The 18686-nt window shown below is 38.1% G+C and overlaps 1 protein-coding gene across 1 annotated transcript in view; it reads left to right on the plus strand.

Annotated features, from left to right (window-relative positions):
* The window catches only part of UVRAG (UV radiation resistance associated), a 296412-nt gene that overhangs the window by 64352 nt on the left and 213374 nt on the right, over positions 1-18686 (plus strand). Inside the window, exons 5-6 of the mRNA XM_019449868.2 lie at positions 1157-1231; positions 16914-16999. Coding sequence (XP_019305413.1) covers positions 1157-1231; positions 16914-16999 — 161 coding nt within the window. The remainder of the gene's footprint in view (positions 1-1156; positions 1232-16913; positions 17000-18686) is intronic.

The following is an 18686-nucleotide window of genomic DNA, read 5'->3' on the forward strand; positions in this document are numbered from 1 at the left end:
ATTTTCATTTTCATTCAATTCAAAATATTTTCTAATTTCCCTTTTATTTCTTGACTCAAGGGTTATTTAGAGGTATGGTATTTAATTTTCAAACATTTGTGGATTTTCCAGATATCCTTCTTTTCTTGATTTCTACTTGAATTCTGACGGATTTAGAGAAAAGAGTTTGTATGATTTCAATCCTTTTGGCTTTTGTGAGGTTTATTTTATGGCCCAGAATATAAGATCTCTTTTTGGTGAGTGTTTCCTATACATGTGACGTGTATTCTGTTGTCACTGAACGGATTGTTTTACAAACGTTAGTTAGGTTAAATTGATTGGTCATCTTGAGTGAAATTTGGATGATATGTTGGATTTAGCCAGAGGAGGTGGGGGTAGGTACAGAAGTGTGATATAACAGAGCATAATCTGACTCATTAATTTCTAGTTGAGGAAACTAGGGTCCAGAGTGATGATGCAGCTTAGGTATTATTATCTTTAAACTGTCTTTTTGAAAATAGAAAATAATATTAACCTTGTATGTTTTTTTCTAGGACTTTGTGTGTGTGTGTGTGTGTGTGTGTGTGTGTGTGTGTGTGTGTTTAACATTTATTTATTCTTTTGAGAGAAAGAGCACGAGCAGGGGAGGGGCAGAGAGAAAGGGAGACACAGAACTCCAAGCAGGCTCCAGGCCCTGAGCTGTCAGCATAGAACCTGACATTGGGCTCAGACTGATGGACCGAGAGATTCTGAGCCAAAGTCAGACACTCAATCAACTGAGCCACCCAGGCACCTCAGGACTTTGTTTTTTAAAGCACTCTTATGGACTAGGATTGTGTTTTCTTTGAGATCAGAGAATATACAGTATGTCTCTGGATCCCTTGTGTTTTAGAACTAGCCTTTCCATAGCAATCTCAAGAAGTATTTGTGGAAAATATATGTGAATGATGGTGCCTGTTATCTCATGTGATGATTTTGTGAGCCCTTTGACTAAAGCAAGAGGCTCTCAATAGATTCTCTGGTCTTAGGATAAGTGATTTGTTTTCTGCTGGCTTGTTAGATTAGTCAGCCTGTTTTTCAGCATTGAAGTAGGTCCCGTTTTAACTGTCATGCTCCAATCATATTAAAACTTAATTGGAATGAGAAGAACTGATAGGGTGTTTTTCTTCTTTTATAGATTCATGCCCGCAACCAGAATGAAATAATTTTTGGGCTGAACGATGGCTACTATGGTGCTCCATTTGAACATAAGGTAAGAGGGTTTTCCTAATTCTGTGAGTTTTGTTTAGTCCAGCTGTGCCTTGACACATAGTGTAAAAAGCACTGTGTAAATAGAATCTTGTTTTAAGTATCATCATAAGTTTGTTTAGTGTGGCTTAAGGTAAAATGCTTTCTAAAGCGAAAACTTGTTTTGTAACCACCCCAATTCATCTTTTCTAAATCTAGATTATTGACTTTCCTAAAAGAAGATCTGGGCTGTTTGCTCTTATTCTACATGATTCTTTGGAGGGTCAAAACAGAATGGTGACTTTTGATGAAGTGCAGTACAATTTTATTACGGATTAGTCAGTTCGGTCTCACAACCAGGAGTGTGTTTGGAAACTATTGGACACACCAGAAAATCTTAGGGATTAGTTTGAAAAATTGTTTTTGGTGTCAGTTATTTGGGTCTTGCAGATGACACAGGTGAATTAGAGCAGAATATAAGTAATTTGAAGAGCACCTTAGGTAGAGGTGCCCTTTTTAATGTTTGGGGACTATGGAGAACCAGAGAGGAACACTGTTGTAGCTTGAAGTTGGAGCGGATGGAAGTTGGTGAATAAGGCTAGATGGCTTGAAGAGATGTTTTCTAGATGGATTTAACTGCCAGAATGGCAATTAGGGGAGCAGGGGGAGTAAGAGGCTGTTGGGTTAGCTCCTTCTCCAATAAGCTGGAAACCTTCAGTTCTCAGTTTAGGAGTTTTGCCTTTAACATAGACGTGTAAGACCGTCTTTGCCTGAATTTCCTTTTGTCAGCTCTTCTTGTTTTGGGGAGGATGCTGACAGCTACCTGGATGAGTGTAATCTGGTGGTTAAGAATACAGGTTTTGGAGTCAGATTGATGTGAGTTTACTTCCTAGTTTAACTTACCTACGAGAGAGATCTTGGGCAAATTGAGTCACCTCTGAGTTTATTTTCTCCTCTGTAAATGGAGGTAACAATTTCTACCTCATCATAAATTGTTTGGGGGATGAAAGGTGGTCGTGAACATTATGAGCCTGGCACATGAATAGAATTCAATAATAAATGGAAACTACCCACTAGGTGCTAAACTCTATTATATGATAAGGGAGATTACCTCTCTAATCCTATCGTGTTAACATTGTGTCCCTTGCCCAGTACCTGGGGTATAGTATAGTAGGTGCTTAGTAGAAATTTGTTAATGAATGTAGGTGAATGAATGCATGTTGTATTTAGGACTATCAGCAATAATGGGGTGGGGGGTGGGGGGTGGTGGTGGTATTATTTCTGTCTCCTATCCTACTTTACCCTGACCCCCGACTCCTGGAATTTTATTTTTATGTAACTCATACTGTCAAAATAACTCTAACTGCTATATTATTGACAAAGTACAAAAAAGCAGTAGAATTGTAAGAATTCTCTCGGACTAAAAGCTATAGCAGCAATATCTTCAGAGTCCAGTAGATGGCAGTGCTTTCTCATTGTAATGGGGGGGAAATAGAGCAGGAGTGGAATCCAGTAAAAAGGACCAAATCTTTTTGGAATGAAATTCTCAGGAGATGAAAATAGCAATTTGGTGATTAATTTCACAAACACAGTCACATGACTTGATCACCTGACGTACATAGTCAAGCCTAGATTGAAGATTTAGGGACAATAGCAAGCAAGTTTCAGGGTCTGTTTTGAGACCTGTACAAATGAAAACTCCTAATTTTATATTTTTCAAGACATGATAGTTTTGAAAAGTAGAAAACCTGAATTCTAATCCCAGTTAAGAGACCTCCGTTTAGTTCACTTCATAGAACTGAGAAAGTAAAAAGGTGGCTATTTCCTCTTGTTAGTCAAATTAATGGACACTAACTTGTTTCCAAAGCACGTCCCACACAATACATAAGCAGAATGTTCAGAAGTAGGGATTAAGTGTCCCAAATAGCCTATGTTTTAACAACAGGGAAAGGGATATGGTATAATTTTGTCCAGGTCTTTCAGTACATCATCAAGCAAAAGTTGGAAAATTATAAAAATAGCTTATTTCTACACATATTTTAGTCAACTTTCCTTGTGCTCCCCCCCCCCCCCATTACAACATACAAGAAACAAAGAGCGAATAAATCTTCAGGGGCTGTTTCTAATAGCTGCCTGCTTTGTTATAAAACATCTAGGTATCTGAGTGCAGTTTAAATGCAGGGGAAAAGGGGCTCCTGGGTGGCTCAGTCGGTTAAGCGGCCGACTTTGGCTCAGGTCATGATCTCGCGGTCCGTGAGTTCGAACCCCGCGTCAGGCTCTGTGCTGACAGCTCAGAGCCTGGAGCCTGTTTCAGATTCTGTGTCTCCCTCTCTCTGACCCTCCCCCGTTCATGCTTTGTCTCTCTCTGTCTCAAAAATAAATAAACGTTAAAAAAAAAAATTAAAAAAAAAATGCAGGGGAAAAGTGCTCTCCTAGTAACAGCGTTACACCAGGTATTTATAGAGCTTTTGAAAGCTACCATTGCTAGTTTTCATTTAAGGAGTACCTATTATATGTCAGACACTATACTAGCTATCATACTTGTTTTTATTTAATCTTGTGTAATAACTCCATGAGGTAGTTATTACTCTCATTTTATAGGTAAAGTACCCTAGAAGAAAACATGAAACTACTAACCCAAGACTATATAAGTAGGAAGTGGCAGAACAGTGGTTTTCTTTTAAGCACGAGGCTACCTGGCGTCTCTACATCTTCCCACTATGTATAGCATGTTAAAGTACCAGGGCTCTCTGTCTTTACATTTAACCAGAGGTATCCGCTATGTACATTGTGAGAGTCAAGTGAGCGGGTACATGGGAAAGTGCTCTGGATGGTATGAAGTGCATTATTGTGTAGGCTTTGTATATTTATTATTGTTGAGTGGGCATGTGATGCCCATGAGGCCATCAACCCGCTGAAGTCTATAAAAGGTCCACATATTAGTCACTATATTTGGCTTCTCTTGAGTCTTTTTTTTTCCCCTTTTCCCGTGGATCAAATGAACTTTTGACAGATGTTTGGAAAATCATCTTATCCTGTAATTCATATTTATAAATCCTGCTGCTGCAGTGTGGTCCCCGTTCTCTCTCTTCACCGAAGCCAGAAAATAATCTGGGAAAATGCCATATTTCCTGTTACGAATTCGGAGGATCTTGTCTTCTTAGCACAATTTTTGAGCTTTTCAGTATTTTAATACTGGAAAATTCAAAGCCAGGCATGGTTCTTGGTATAGATGTTTTAGATTCTTGAAAAGTAAACAGAAACAGAACTCCAGACTTGTCCTCGCTGGGGGGATTCAGAGAGTTTAAAATTTGGTTTTGTTTAAAATTTTGAAAACTTGTTTTTACTCTTCTCTCTTGGATTTGTAGTGAGGGCATTCTTGACCTTTTATCCCCCCCTCTGATCGTCAGTTTCAGTTTAAATTGTTCTATAAAGCTGGGAATCCTTTTTTTCCCCCTCTCCCTCTCTCAGCTAATGCTCTTTAACAGGATTCCACTGCTGCCTTCTCTAGTCCCATAACAGTTACGGTAATTTGTGTGTGCATCTTTTCTCCTCTTCGAGCATAAGCTCCTTTTGACTGAAGTTGTGTTTTACTCACTTTTTTAGTCTCAGGACTTAGTGTAGACTTTGCTTGGTAAATATTTTTCTGTGAGTGTACAAAGTCTCCTAGGATCATATGGTTCCTATCTCTTGTCTGAAATATACTCCTGGGTTACATTAGCAGGGCACTTTCAGTCCTCTTGTCATGAAGTAGCATTAATAGCATTTAGTCCACTTCATATGTGGAGTGTGGACTACGACTGTAATGCTTTTTTGAGGGTTGTTTAAGCCACTAAAATAAGAACAAGAATCTCTTTACCCTATTGATGTGAAGGGATTGATTTTAGTTTCAGGATCTGTATACCTCTGCTTAACAGTACTCTTCTTATTTCTCATTACTTCTCGTATTTTGAGGGACCACATCCTCTGTGGTCTCAAACCTTAGACCAGATCCGGGGGAGTACGTATATTCAGTTCTGGTTTAGTGTCTCAGAAGAGGTCTTGCCTTTCCTTTTTTTAAAAATTTTTTTTTTATTTTTAAAAAATGTTTATTTTTGAGAAAGAGAGAGACAGAGCATGAGTGGAGGAGGGGGGGAGAGAGAGAGAGAGAGAGAGAGAGAGACACAGAGTCCGGAGCAGGCTCCAGGCTCTGAGCTGTCAGCACAGAGCCCGACGTGGGGCTCGAACTCACAAACCGCGAGATCATGACCTGAGCCAAAGTCGGACGCTCAAGCTCAACTGACTGAGCCGCCCTGGCGCCCCATTGCCTTTCCTTCTTAAAAGCTCAGCTTCTGGGCTTCGTCAGAGCCCAGAGGTAGAAGGTACCCGAGGCTTGAAGGTGCTTGACAGAGATACTTGCACAATTTTTGTCAGTTTAAGCTTGGCTGACAATTAAAAGCGTATTAATGTCCAAATGAACATAAACACATAGGAACACAGGCTGTCTGTTGATTCATCAGGTAGCTATTTTAAGAGAGGTTGTACAAATAAATACTATATTTTGCAAATACCCATTGCATCTGAAAATACGCCCAAGTAGCAGAATGAGCCTTGCTTTTTTCCCCCTTACCAATCATAATTTCTTATTCTAACTAAGTAAGCAGAAAAAGGACTATGTGCAAAGCTCACAGTTTTAAGAATAACATATAGAATGCTGTTGGTTCTGCTGGGGAAGGCTTTTGGTGGAGGCCTTTAAGTTATCGTCCTCAGGCTTCCACTTGGGCCTTTTGTCATCTTATGAACATGTCGTATTTGGATTCAGATCCTCTCAAGCCCACATCTCCAGTCTGTGTTTCCATATATCTAGCCTTGTGTTAAAAGGCTTGGATGTGTCAGAGACACATACACTCTACAAGTCCCAAACTGACTCAGTTCCTCTCCCATCTTGAGAAACTTCTGTTGTGTTCCTTGGTTTGTGAGTGGTACCACTCTCCATGTACTGTCTCAAGTCAGAACAGGGGAGTCATCCTGGCCCCCTCTCTCTTTTTTGAATCACTACTGATGGTGTCTGCTAAATAACTACTTTCCTGCTACTTGGATTACAGCCAGATTTATCTTTCTAAAATGCTGGTCATGTCCCTCTCTTATTTCAATTATTTTAGAGTAATTAGTGGCTTAAAAGGTCTCGCCGTGTGAAATGGTTCCTGATTTTTAAGCACCCCACCCATAGCTTAGAACCCATCTCCACAGAAAGGTTTTCTGTGTTATACCCCTAAGTCCGGTTTGGATACCTCTCTTTATGCTCCTATAGCACCTTGCATTTCATTTTCCTCATCAGTGACCCTTACCTGGTTGTTTTCTGATTGCCCATTTGCTCATCTCTCTTTCTTACTAGACTGTAGAGCACGTAAGGGCAGGGGCAGTGTCTGTCTTCATTACTCATTTATCCTTAGTGGTTAGCCTGGGATTTAGTAGTAATCCAGTAAATATTTGTTATGAATGAGGCTTCTGTAGTGGCAGATCGTTATACGTTCTAAGGGGGTACACTGGTTGCTTGTCGTCATTTGTATGGCTTGTCACTCACAATTCTAGTTCTCTATGTTTAAATAGTTTCGGACCATTTTTGCATAGATACCTGCTATTTGCAAATTATCATACTTAAAACAGAACTCTTCATTATTCTCTCCAGGTTTGCTTTCCTTTCCAATTTTCCACATCTTTATTAACTATTTTCCCATTTATGCAGTCCTCAAATATGGCAGTTTTTTGTTTTTTTTTTTAATCTACTCTATTCCGTTGGCCACTAGACTCTTTTGAGTCCTTTGAAATAACTCCTGTCCGTGGCTACTTTTCCAGCTCCATTGCCATGCATGATCCAAGCTCAGACTGGCACCGCCATAAGGCTGGGTTACTGTAGTAGTTCCCCGGTGACCTCTGACCTCTGGTCTCTTTATATCCACTCTGCCTTATTCACCACTGCCTGATTAATCTTCCTAAGGCATGCTTTCATTTTTTATTCCTTTGCTTAAAGGCTTTATAGAGTGACTTCTCATTGTCTGCTAGATGTTTCTAAACCTCTGACCTGCTTTCCGTCTCTCCGTCAGCCCAGATCCGGTCGGTGGTATGGATAGTACTTTTCGTTCTATCTGTGCTTTTATCTTCTCTCTCTTATGGTTTGAGCTGTCATATGTGTGGATTTTTAGAATGGCCTCGTAACTGGGGTTTGGACATTCTGCCTTCTCCAGCGCATCATATTTGTCATTACCAGACTAACCTTCCTTAAACGCACCTCTGATCATTGTGCTACACTGTCAGAAACCTTTCCTGAGTCCTTACTGCCTGGAGATTGTCTTCACTTTTTAGCATGGCATTCAAGGCTTTCTCTGCTCTGACCCTCCCAACCTACTTATTTAGCCCTGTTTCCCACTATTTTCCTCTCCAGGGTTCCAAGTAATTTCCACATCATTGAAGCTGAACAAATTGGACCACTACTTAATTTTCTCGGAATGCAGCTTATGTTTTCCCACTGTCATGCTTTGGCTAAAGGTGTTCAGTCTGTGTGGGACTTTCCTTCACTGCCATTCAGCTTTTTAATACTTCTTAATCTATCTCAATTACTGCCACCCCTGCAGCCTTTGATGTTTCTGCTCCTACTAGATGGAATCTTTACTACATCAGAGCTCCTGTAGCTGTTTCTTGTTTAACCTTTCCTCTGGCACCTTTGCAGTTTTTACTTCGCTTAGAACCTTAACTGGGTTGTATATGTCATAGTGTACTGGCTTGTCTCCTTTTATAAGGATGGTTGTGATCGCCTGACACCCTGCATTAGGTGTGCAGTAAACACCGAAATAAATAAGTGTGTGTGTAATACTGTTTGCTTCATAAGCCTGTCAACTGGATTATTTCGGTATAACTTAAAATTCTAATAGAGTTCAGGATAGTCTTGGGACTGTAGTAGCTACTAAAAACTGTCAGAAGGTACAGTAACATACTTTAAAAGGTAACTTATCCAATGATCCACTGTAGAAGTAAGCAAACTACAGTCTGACACATGGTTTTGTATGGCCTCTGAGCTGAGAGAGGTTTTTACATTTGTGAAGAATTCGAAGGAGAAAACAAAGAATATGCCATAGAGATGACATGGAGCTTGCAACGCCTAAAATATTTACTATCTGGCCGTTGACAAAGTTTGTTGACCACGGATCTAGAAACACACCCGATCATCTGCCTGGAATTACTCCTGCTCGCTGGCTATGTGACATTAATCACCCGTTTTCTTGAACAATTTAATAGGCAGGCCCTCACCCAGACTGGTGCCTGTTCCCTTCCTTGAAAAAGCTTTGTTAGGCCTGGCTTCAGAAGAATTTTGAGTGACATGTAAATCTCCTCTGGGCTCTTTGGCACTTGGCAGTATCTCACACAGATAACCGTATACAAACGAGCCATTTCTTTCCATTATAATCCTTCATCAGAGGTCTGTGAGGATCGCACATCTGGTGAAGTTAGATGTCATTCAGAACAAGGCTCTTAGCATATTTTAAGAATGTTAATTGCTAAGTGGTGGCTGAAGCAGAAGGGTTCAATAGTGTCCTTAAGTTGCCTTAAATGTACATCGACCCAGAATTTTAGAACTGGAAAGGTCTTAGAGATCAAGTGTAGCATGGTCGTTAGGAAAATGGGCTGTGGAGCCAGACTGCATGGCTCTTCTACTTAATCCTCTTTGCGTCTCAGTTTCCTCACCTTTAAAGTGGGGATAATAATAGTTCCTGTTTCATGGGGTTGTGTGAAAAATACGTTAATGCTTAACATATTCACATTTAAATTATTAATATTAACTTGGAAAACAGTACTGCCTGACATACTGTAAATGCTCATAAATGTTACTCTTATGTGTATTGCTGTCATTTTTTATTGTTTTTATTGCTAGTAGTTTCATTTCATTTTATAATTAAGGAAACTGAGGACTAGAGGAATTAAATTGTTTTCCTCACTTCCATGATAAGCAGTGTGGATTAAAACCCAGGATCCTTGCTTTCATATGAATGCTCTTTTCCTGCTATAGTGAATTGCTTTTAGTTGTAGGTTAGTGGGTGTGGATGATTTTTTATGAGAAAAAAATGTGTCTGGCCGCTTTCACTTAGCCTTATGGCTTTTGAGGGGCATCGATGTGTAGCATGTGTTAATGCTTCTCTCATTTCATTGGCTAAGAAATATCCTTTTATATATATATATATATATATATATATATATATATACATATACACACATATACATGTATATGTATATATATATATATATACACACACATATATGTATATGTGTATATATATATATATATGTATGTATACACACACACACACACACACACACACACACACACACACCCCATTTGTTTATTCATCCACTGATGGATATTTTGGTTGTTTCTACCTTTTGGTTATTGTGAACACTTTGCTATGAACATTTGTATACAAGTATTTGAGGACCTGGTTTCATTTCTTTTAGGTATGTACCTAGGAGTGGACTGGCTAGGTTATAGGGTAATTCTGTGTTTGACTTTTTGAGGAACTGCTAAACTTTTTTACAGTGTCCAACGTTTTACATTCCCAGTGGCAATGTGGCAATATAGGAGGGCTCTAATTTCTCCACATCCTTGCCCACGCTTCTTTTCTTTCTTAAGTTTATTTATTTGTTTTGAGAGAGAGAGAGAGAGAGAGAGAGAGAGAGAGAGAACATGCACGTATGTAAGCAGAGTAAAGGTAGATAGGGAGAGAGAAGGAGAGAGAATCCCAAGCAGGCTCTGTGCTATCAGCTATCAGTGCGGAGCCAGACGTGGGACTTGAGCTCATGAACCATGAGATCACAACCTGAACCGAAATCAAGAGTCGGACGCTTAACCGACAGCCACCAAGGGGCCTCTTTTATTTAATTGAAAAATTTTGGAGTGCCTGGCTGGCTCCGTTGGTAGAGCACATGACTCTTGATCTTGGGTTCAGTGCCCCCTTTGGAAGTAGAAATTACTTAAAAAAATTTTTTTTAACTTTGCTTGTTTATTTGTTGGTTTGTTTTCACTTATGTTAGTGGGTATGAAGTAGTATCTCACTGTGGTTTTGATTCCCCTTTCTCAAGTGACTAATAACGTTGAACATCTTCTCATGTTCTTGGTGGCTATTTGTGTACCTTTTTTGGAGAAATGTCTCTAAGTCCTTTAGCCATTTTTTAATTGGATTGTGGGTCTTTCTATTGAGTTGTTGAGAGTTCTTTATGTATCTTGGATGTGAGACCCTTATCAGATATGATTTGCAGATATTTTCTCCCATTTTGTGGGTTGTTGTTTTCTACTTTTCTTACAGTGTCCTTTGATGCACAAAGTTGCTAATTTTGATGAAGCTCAATTTATCTATTACTGCATTTGTTGGTTATGCGTTTGGTGTCATACGTAAGAATCCATTGTCAAATCTAAGGTTATGTAGATGTACCCTGTGTTTTCTTCTAATAGTTTAATGGTTTTAGCTCTTACAATTAGGTCTTTGATCTATTTTGAGTTAATTTTTATATATGATGTTAACGATGGGTCCAAGTCATCCTCTTTGCACGTGGCTATTCAGTTGTTTCAGCGCCATTTATTGAAAAGACCATTCTTTTTCCAGTGAGTCTCGGCACCTTTGTCCTTTGTCTAAAATCAGTTGACCACAGCTGTTTGAGGTGATTTATGGATTCTCAGTTCTGTTCCTTTGGTCTTTTTATGTCTACCTTTATGCCAGTGCCACACTATTTTGGTAGTGAGGGTCGTTGCTTTGTACTATGTCTTAAAATTGGGAAGTGTGAGTCCTGTAACTTGGTGTATCACATTGATTTTCATTTATTGAACCATCCTTACATACCTTAGATAAATCTCACTTGTTCCTGGTATATAATCCTTTTCGAAAAAAAGTATTTTTAAATTGTGGTGGGATGTACATAATACTAAACTTACCATATTAACCATTTTAAATGTATAGTTTAGTGGCATTAAGAATGTTCACATTGTTGTGCAACCATCAATCTCCAGAACTCTTTTCATCTTGTAAAACGGAAAAACTACCCATTAAGCAGTAACTCCCCATCTCTCCCTCCTCCAAGCCCCTGGCACGCACCCATCTACTTTCTGTTTCCGTGAATTTGACTACCGTAAATACCTATTAATGGAATCATACAGTCATTGGCTTATTTTACTGGAAACATAAATCACCTCAAGGGTCATCTATATTATAGCATGAGTCAAAATTTCTTTCCTTTTTAAGGCTAAATAATATTCTATTGTATGAATGTACCATGTTTTGTTTGTCCATTCATCTGTTGATAGACATTTGAGTTGCTTCCACTCCTTCACTATTGTGAATAATGCTCCTCTGACCGTGGATGTACAAATACCTTTTTGAGTCTTTGCTTTCAGTTCTCTTGGGTATATATCCAGAAGTGGAATTGTTGGCTAAATGGTTTAAGTTTTTTAATATATGGGTGGATTAGCTTTGTTAGTAGTTTGTTGAAATTTTTTCCATCTATATTCATTCATCAGGGATATTAATCTATAATTTTCTTGTGATGTTATTATCTGGCTTTGGTATCAGGATAGTACTGACCTCATGGAATGAGGTAAAAAGTATTTCCTCCTCTTTCATTTTTTGGAAGACTTTGAGAAGGGTTGGTGTTCTTTTTTATTAAAAAAATTTTTTTTCAGTTTTATTTATTTTTGAAAAAGCGGGAGAGTGTGAGCACACACGAGCAGTGGGAGGGGCAGGAAGAGAATCACAAGTAGGCTCTGCTGTCAGCACAGAGCCCAATGCGGGGCTTAGTCCCATGAACTACAGGACCATGACCTGAGCTGACATCAAGAGTTGGACACTCAATTGACTGAGCCACCCACGTTGCTCCAGTGTTATTTTCTCTTTAAATGATTGGTAGAATTCACCAGTCAAATCATGTGGTCCTGGGCTTTTCTTTGCTGGGAGTTCTATGATTCCTGATCATAACTTCTTTAATTGTGTTATGACTTCATTAAATTAACATTTATTAGGTGGAGCACAAGGTGCTGGTTGGTGAACCATGGTTTGGTTACAGATCACAAGAGATGTTGAAACAGCAAAGTTTTTTACTCACAGGTCCTAGAGGAATTACAGGACATGCTGTCAGTGGCCACATCAAGAGGTCAAGGCAGAGTACAGAGAGAGGCAGAACCTGGGGTTAAAGTACCTTTATTAGGTAGGGTTTGTGGGTGGAGTGCTTTGGAGTTCCTGGGCTGGGGCTAGATTTGTCCATTCAAACAAAAAGAGCAGTGTTTTTGTGAACTCCATCAAGATTTTTATCCTGATGGGTAAGGGACACTTAAAGCATACAGGCACTGGGAAGCAGGAGAGACCATTGATCACAAGTCCTGTCATTAATTCATGTAAGCAAACTTACATTTACTTGTGTCTCTGTGGCCTGCTTGTTAGGACACGTGCTTCCCTTAGAGGTCTAGAGTCTGTTTAAGGTCCTTGCAAACAAAACAAAATGTGTTGACCATACAAACAAACAAAATGACCAAACAAAATGTGTTGCTGAGGTAGCAATTCCATGGAGTAGTTTAGCTAATCAACAACTTAACAACTTGTTGTAGGTTTGTTCAGATTTTCTATTTCTTCTTGAGCTATTTTGGGGAGTTTTTGTGTTTCTGCAATTTCCATTTTATCTAGGTAATCTGATTTATTGGCATACAGTTGTTCACATCTTCTATAATACTTTTTATTTCTATAAGCTTTGTAATGTTCCCATTTTCATTCCTGACTTTAGTGTGCTTTTGAGTCTTCTTTTGTTCTCTTAGTCTAAGCTTGAGGTTTGTCAATTTTGTTGATCTTTTCAAAGAACTAACTTTTGTTGATTTTCTCTATTGTTTTTATATTCTCTATTTGGATCTCAGGTCTAATATTTATTATTTTTTCCCTTATTTTGGGTTTAGTTTGTTCTTTTTCTAGTTTTTTAAGGTGGAAGTTTAGGTTATCGATTTGAGCCCTTTATTACTTTTTAAAAAAAATGTAGATGTTCACTACTGTAAATTTCCCTCAGCACTTTTTCACTGTATTCCGTATATTTTGATATGTTGTATTTTCATTTTTAATCATCTCAAAGTATTTAATAATTTTCCTTGTGATTTGTTCTTTGACCCACTGGTTGTTTAAGAGTATGTTGCTTACTTTGCAGTTTGTGGATTTTCCAAATTTCCTTCTGTTACTGATTTCTAGTTTCATTCCGTTGTGGTCAGATAAGATACTTTGTATGATTTCAGTTTTTAATAATTTACTGAGACTTGTTTTGTGGCTGAACATATGGTCTAGCTTGGAGAATGTTCCATATGCACTTGAGAAGAATGTCTATATGGTTGTGTTAGGTGGAACAATCTGTATATGTCTGTTAGGTCTAGTTGATTTATAGTATTATTCATGTCTTCTGTTTCCTTGTTTATCTTTTGTATGGCTGTGCTATCTGTTGTTGAAAGTGGGATGTTGACATCTCCAGCTATTTCTCACCTTAGTTTTGTCAGTTTTTGCTTCATATATTTTATTATATATTGTTAGGTACATATATGTTTATAATTACATCTTCCCGACCCTTTTTTCGTTATACGATGTCGTTGTCTCTTGTAACATTTTTTGTCTTAAAGTCTATTTGCCTGATATTAGTATAGACACTCCAGCTCTCTTTTGGTTATTGCTTAACGTGTAATATCTTTCTGTCCTTTTTATTTTCAACTTATTTGTGTTTTTGTTTCTAAAGTGCAACTCTTGTTGGGGCGCCTGGGTGGCTCAATCAGTCTAGCGTCCGACTCTTGGTTTTGGCTCAAGTCATGCTCTCATGGTTCTTGGGTTCAAGCCCCACATCAGACTCTGCCCTGACAGTGCAGAACCTGCTTAGGATTCTCTCTCCCTCCCCTCTCTCTGCCCCTTCTCCACTCACACTTTCTCACTCAAAATAAAAATAAATAAACTTGAAAAAAAATGAAGTGCAACTCTTGTAGATACCATATTGTGGATCATTAAAACCAAATCCATTCTGGGGCTCCTGGGTGGCTCAGTCGGTTGAGCGGCCGACTTCTCTCAGGTCATGATCTTGCGGTCTGTGAGTTCGAGCCCCGCGTCGGGCTCTGTGCTGACCGCTCAGAGCCTGGAGCCTGTTTCAGATTCTGTGTCTCCCTCTCTCTGACCCTCCCCTGTTCATGCTGTGTCTCTCCCTGTCTCAAAAATAAATAAAACGTTAAAAAAAAAAAACAAAAAAACCCCAAAAAACCAAATCCATTGTGCCAATCTCTGCTTTTTAATTGGAGCATTTAATACATTTACACTTAATTAATTATAGAGACAGAAGGACTTCTGATTTTCTATTTGTTTTCCTATATCTTGTTTCTCTATTCCTCCATTACTACCTTCTTTTGTGTTAGATGTTTTCTCATATAACATTTTTATTTCTTTCTCATTTCTCAGACAATGTATCTTTTAGTTATTTTCTAGTGGTTGCCCTGGGGATTACAATCAGGATTTTAATTTATGACCACATAGTTCAAATTAATACCAATTTAGTTTTAATATTACACAAAAACTTTTCTTCCAAATAGCTCTGTACCCCCACTTTTATGTTATTGTGACAAGTTACATCTTTATAATTGTTTGCCATCAAGATAGGTTTACAGTTGTATCATGTATTTTTCTTTTTCTTTTTTTTTTTTTAACGTTTATTCATTTTTTGAGAGAGAGAGAGAGAGACAGACAGAGCACAGGGGAGGGGCAGAGAGAGAAGCAGGCTCCAGGCTCTGAACTGTCAGCACAGAGCCCACCACAGCACTTGAACTTATGACCATGAAATCCTGACCTGAGCTGAAGTCAGATACTTAACCGACTGAGCCACCCAGGTGCCCCTATCATGTATTTTTCTAATTGATTAATTTTTAAGTGCTAAACCAGTATTGCATTCTTAGAATAAATTCAGTCAATAATGACATGTTATTGTTTTATCTTTATATTATTGGTTTAATTTGCTAATATTTTGCTAAGGATTTCTGTGTCTGTGTTCATGAGGGATATTGGTCTATAATTGTGTGTGTATGTGTTTTTGTCAAGTTTTAGTATCAGTAATGCTGGTCTTGTAAGTTGGAAATTGTTATCTTTTCCTGTATTTTATTTTATTTTAATTTTTTTTGTTAAGTTGGTGTTATTTCTTTTAAGTTTATTTATTTTGAGAGAGAACACATACATGTGAGTGAGTGAGAAAGAGAGAGAGAGAGAGAGAGAGAGAGAGAGAGAGAGAAAAAATCCCATGCAGGCCCCACACTCCCTGTGGAGCCTGACACAGGGCTCAAACTCATTAACTCTTAAACTGTTGAGATCATGATCTGAGCCAAAACCAAGAGTCAGACGCTTAACTGACTGAGCCACCCAGGAGCCCCAAATTGATGTTATTTCTTAAATGTTTGATAGAATTCATCAATGAAACCTTTTGTACCTAGATTTCTTTTTTTGTGGGAAGCTTTTCAATTATTTATTCACTTAAAAAGTAGATACAGGATTGTTCAGATGTTTCATTTCCATTTTGTTTTTTTTTTTTTTTTAATTTTTTTTTTTTTCAACGTTTATTTATTTTTGGGACAGAGAGAGACAGAGCATGAACGGGGGAGGGACAGAGAGAGAGGGAGACACAGAATCGGAAACAGGCTCCAGGCTCTGAGCCATCAGCCCAGAGCCTGACGCGGGGCTCGAACTCACGTACCGCGAGATCGTGACCTGGCTGAAGTCGGACGCTTAACCGACTGCGCCACCCAGGCGCCCCTCATTTCCATTTTGGCATGTTGATTTTTTCTAGAGGGTATCTGATTCATCTGAGTTGTCAAATTTGTTAGCATAAAGTTGTTCATGTTCTCCTAATAACCTTCTACTGTCTCTGGCAATGTAACTTTAAAAAAATGCTTATATTAGCATTGTAGCAAACATTTATATAGTACTTATTACGTACTTTTCACTTTACAAATATTAACTTTTTTAATTTCCACAGGAGTTGGTGAGGTAGATAATGTTATCATTTCCATGAATGAAGAATTTCTATGAGTGAAGAAACAAACCAAAGTTAAACTAAGAGAGTTAAGGTGCCTTGCTCAAGATTACAGAGCTGCTGTATTAAGGGCTTAAATTGTAATCCAGCTGGTCTGGGTGCAGAGTCTTTTTCTTGACTACTATTTACTTTGCATTTCTTAAGTCACAGGTACCTGTTCTGTTCTTCTTATGGAATGTTGCTGTGTTCTCTTTAGAAATCATTCTTTCTCCTATCACCTTTATTTCACTAAGTAGAAATGTTTCTGGTATTCCTAATTAGAACTTGGAATGGCTTTTTCCTCCATAAAAACATTATATATGATGGCTACACATTACTTGAAACATTGTTAATACTCTTCTTCAGTCACATAATATGTTAAAAAGACTTCTGGGACTTCCCTGGGAAGTTCACCACAATCTAATGTGAAATATGACTTCTGTGGGAAAATACTAGAAGATACTTATTTTAAATTCACTTACCTTTTAAGTATGGGAATTGTACTTTTTGAAATAATAATTTGAATTTACTGAGGTGTTTCTAAATCATAATTTTTAGAAGACAGACATTAAGATTAATTTTTACACATATTTTATTGTTTTACTTTCATTAATTTGTTGATTAATGTCTTTCAGGGATATTCAAATGCTCAGAAGAATATTCTTCTTCAGGTGGATCAGAACTGTGTTCGCAATTCTTACGATGTCTTCTCTTTGCTGCGGTAAGAAACTTCTCAATCTGCCTGCATTTTCTAAAGAATGTTCCTCATTTTGAGTTTGTGACATTTCTGTGTGAGGAAATGTATGGGAGCTTTAGAAGTTGTTACTCAGGCTTAGCATTTTTTTGTGAGAGCTTCATAAATTTTGTAGCTACAGTGATTTAAGTTTATCTGTTTCTCAAAGCCTTTGGAAAGCCATTTCCTTTCTCTGGACAGTGGGAGAGAATGATTGGAAGCCAGTGATCTTAAAACAGGGACATGAGCTGTTTCCGGTTTTCTGTACTATAAAGAGCAGCAACCAGAGGTACAGAATTTAGACTTATCAAAATCTTAACAACTACAACATTACTAAAAAAGCCCTCCAATAGCCCCAGACATGGCTTAGAGCTTTGACCTGCTGTTCATCTTAGAAGAATCATATTTGGCAAGGCACGGGAGCTTTGCATGAATCTCAGGCTCAGAGGCTTAACTAAATGCCTTAACTCTATATTTTCATAATGTCTGGGCTTAATTTTGAAAATTTTCTAAATTTGTTTTTAATTTTCAAAGTGGTAGATCATCAAGGACATTTTCCCAGGAGGCAGGCAACCAAAATAAATGCAGTTCAAAATAAAGGTAACAGTGACGTTCAGCCTATGTTCACCCTACTTAGACAGATGGTTCATTGAAATTTGATTTTGGCAGCAATTTTCTAATGTTTACATAACACATCATAAATTTCAGACCATTAGACATCCTCAATATATCTACTAGAGGAAGAGTCCAGAAGGATGGTTGGACTCTTGTCCAATTGGATGATTGTTTGTTTTATAAACATTATGGAATGGGCCTTTCCTTTGCAAATCTTGAATCTTATTATACATGATGATAAAGTTTAGTCACATGCCTGTGTAAATTGCTCTTAAGAGACCATGATTTCAACTATAGTAACCACAGACATTTGATGACTTTTGATTCTTATCTGGAAAGTGCTTCCCCTTTGACTTCTTAGGATATGTAAGAGAATGGACAGGATTGGTAATTGGATGGAAAGCAGGAGGTGTCAAAATATATAACTCATAGTTTTGAGCCTATTCGGTTTGGGAGTACATTGAGTTTTAAGTATTAAAAAGAAGAATGTACAGAAATAGTTTGAAATTTGGGTAAGCCACTGATATTTCTTGACCTGCCTTTCTCAGTGAAATGAGGGTATGGATATTACTATTTTAAAGATACTTTCCAAGTGTGAGACGGTGTGATCTTATTAGAGAAATCCAGAGAATTAGAAGAAAAAGAAATATGAAGTCTGTGAAAAGAGGAGGATTTGGGCAAGGCGGCATCATAGAAACTAAGAGAATAGAGATTCAGGCAGGATTGAATGCTCTCTAATGGGATAGGAAAATAAGAACTGAAGAAATACTGTAGGATCTTGGGAAGCAGCATGGTTTAACAGAGAATGCTTTGGTTAATTTGACCCTGACTTTAGTTCTCCCTGGTTTATCTGAATTCATTTAACTTCTCGGATTCTTCTAAAAGGTGGGAAGCAGCAATGTTATAAATTTGTGTAATTTATACGCATTCCCACAGTTATTCTCTTACTGTCTTAGAAGCTTTTTGTGTTCAGACATCAGGGATCAGCCCTTGTCTTCAGTGTAGAAGCTGAGGCCAAGAGGTGTTAAATGATTAATCGGAGAGCACGCAGCAAGTAAGA

The sequence above is a fragment of the Panthera pardus genome, unplaced genomic scaffold (assembly GCF_024362965.1).
Source record: "Panthera pardus isolate Hobbes unplaced genomic scaffold, ASM2436296v1 HiC_scaffold_12, whole genome shotgun sequence".
Classification (NCBI taxonomy): Eukaryota; Metazoa; Chordata; class Mammalia; order Carnivora; family Felidae; genus Panthera; species Panthera pardus.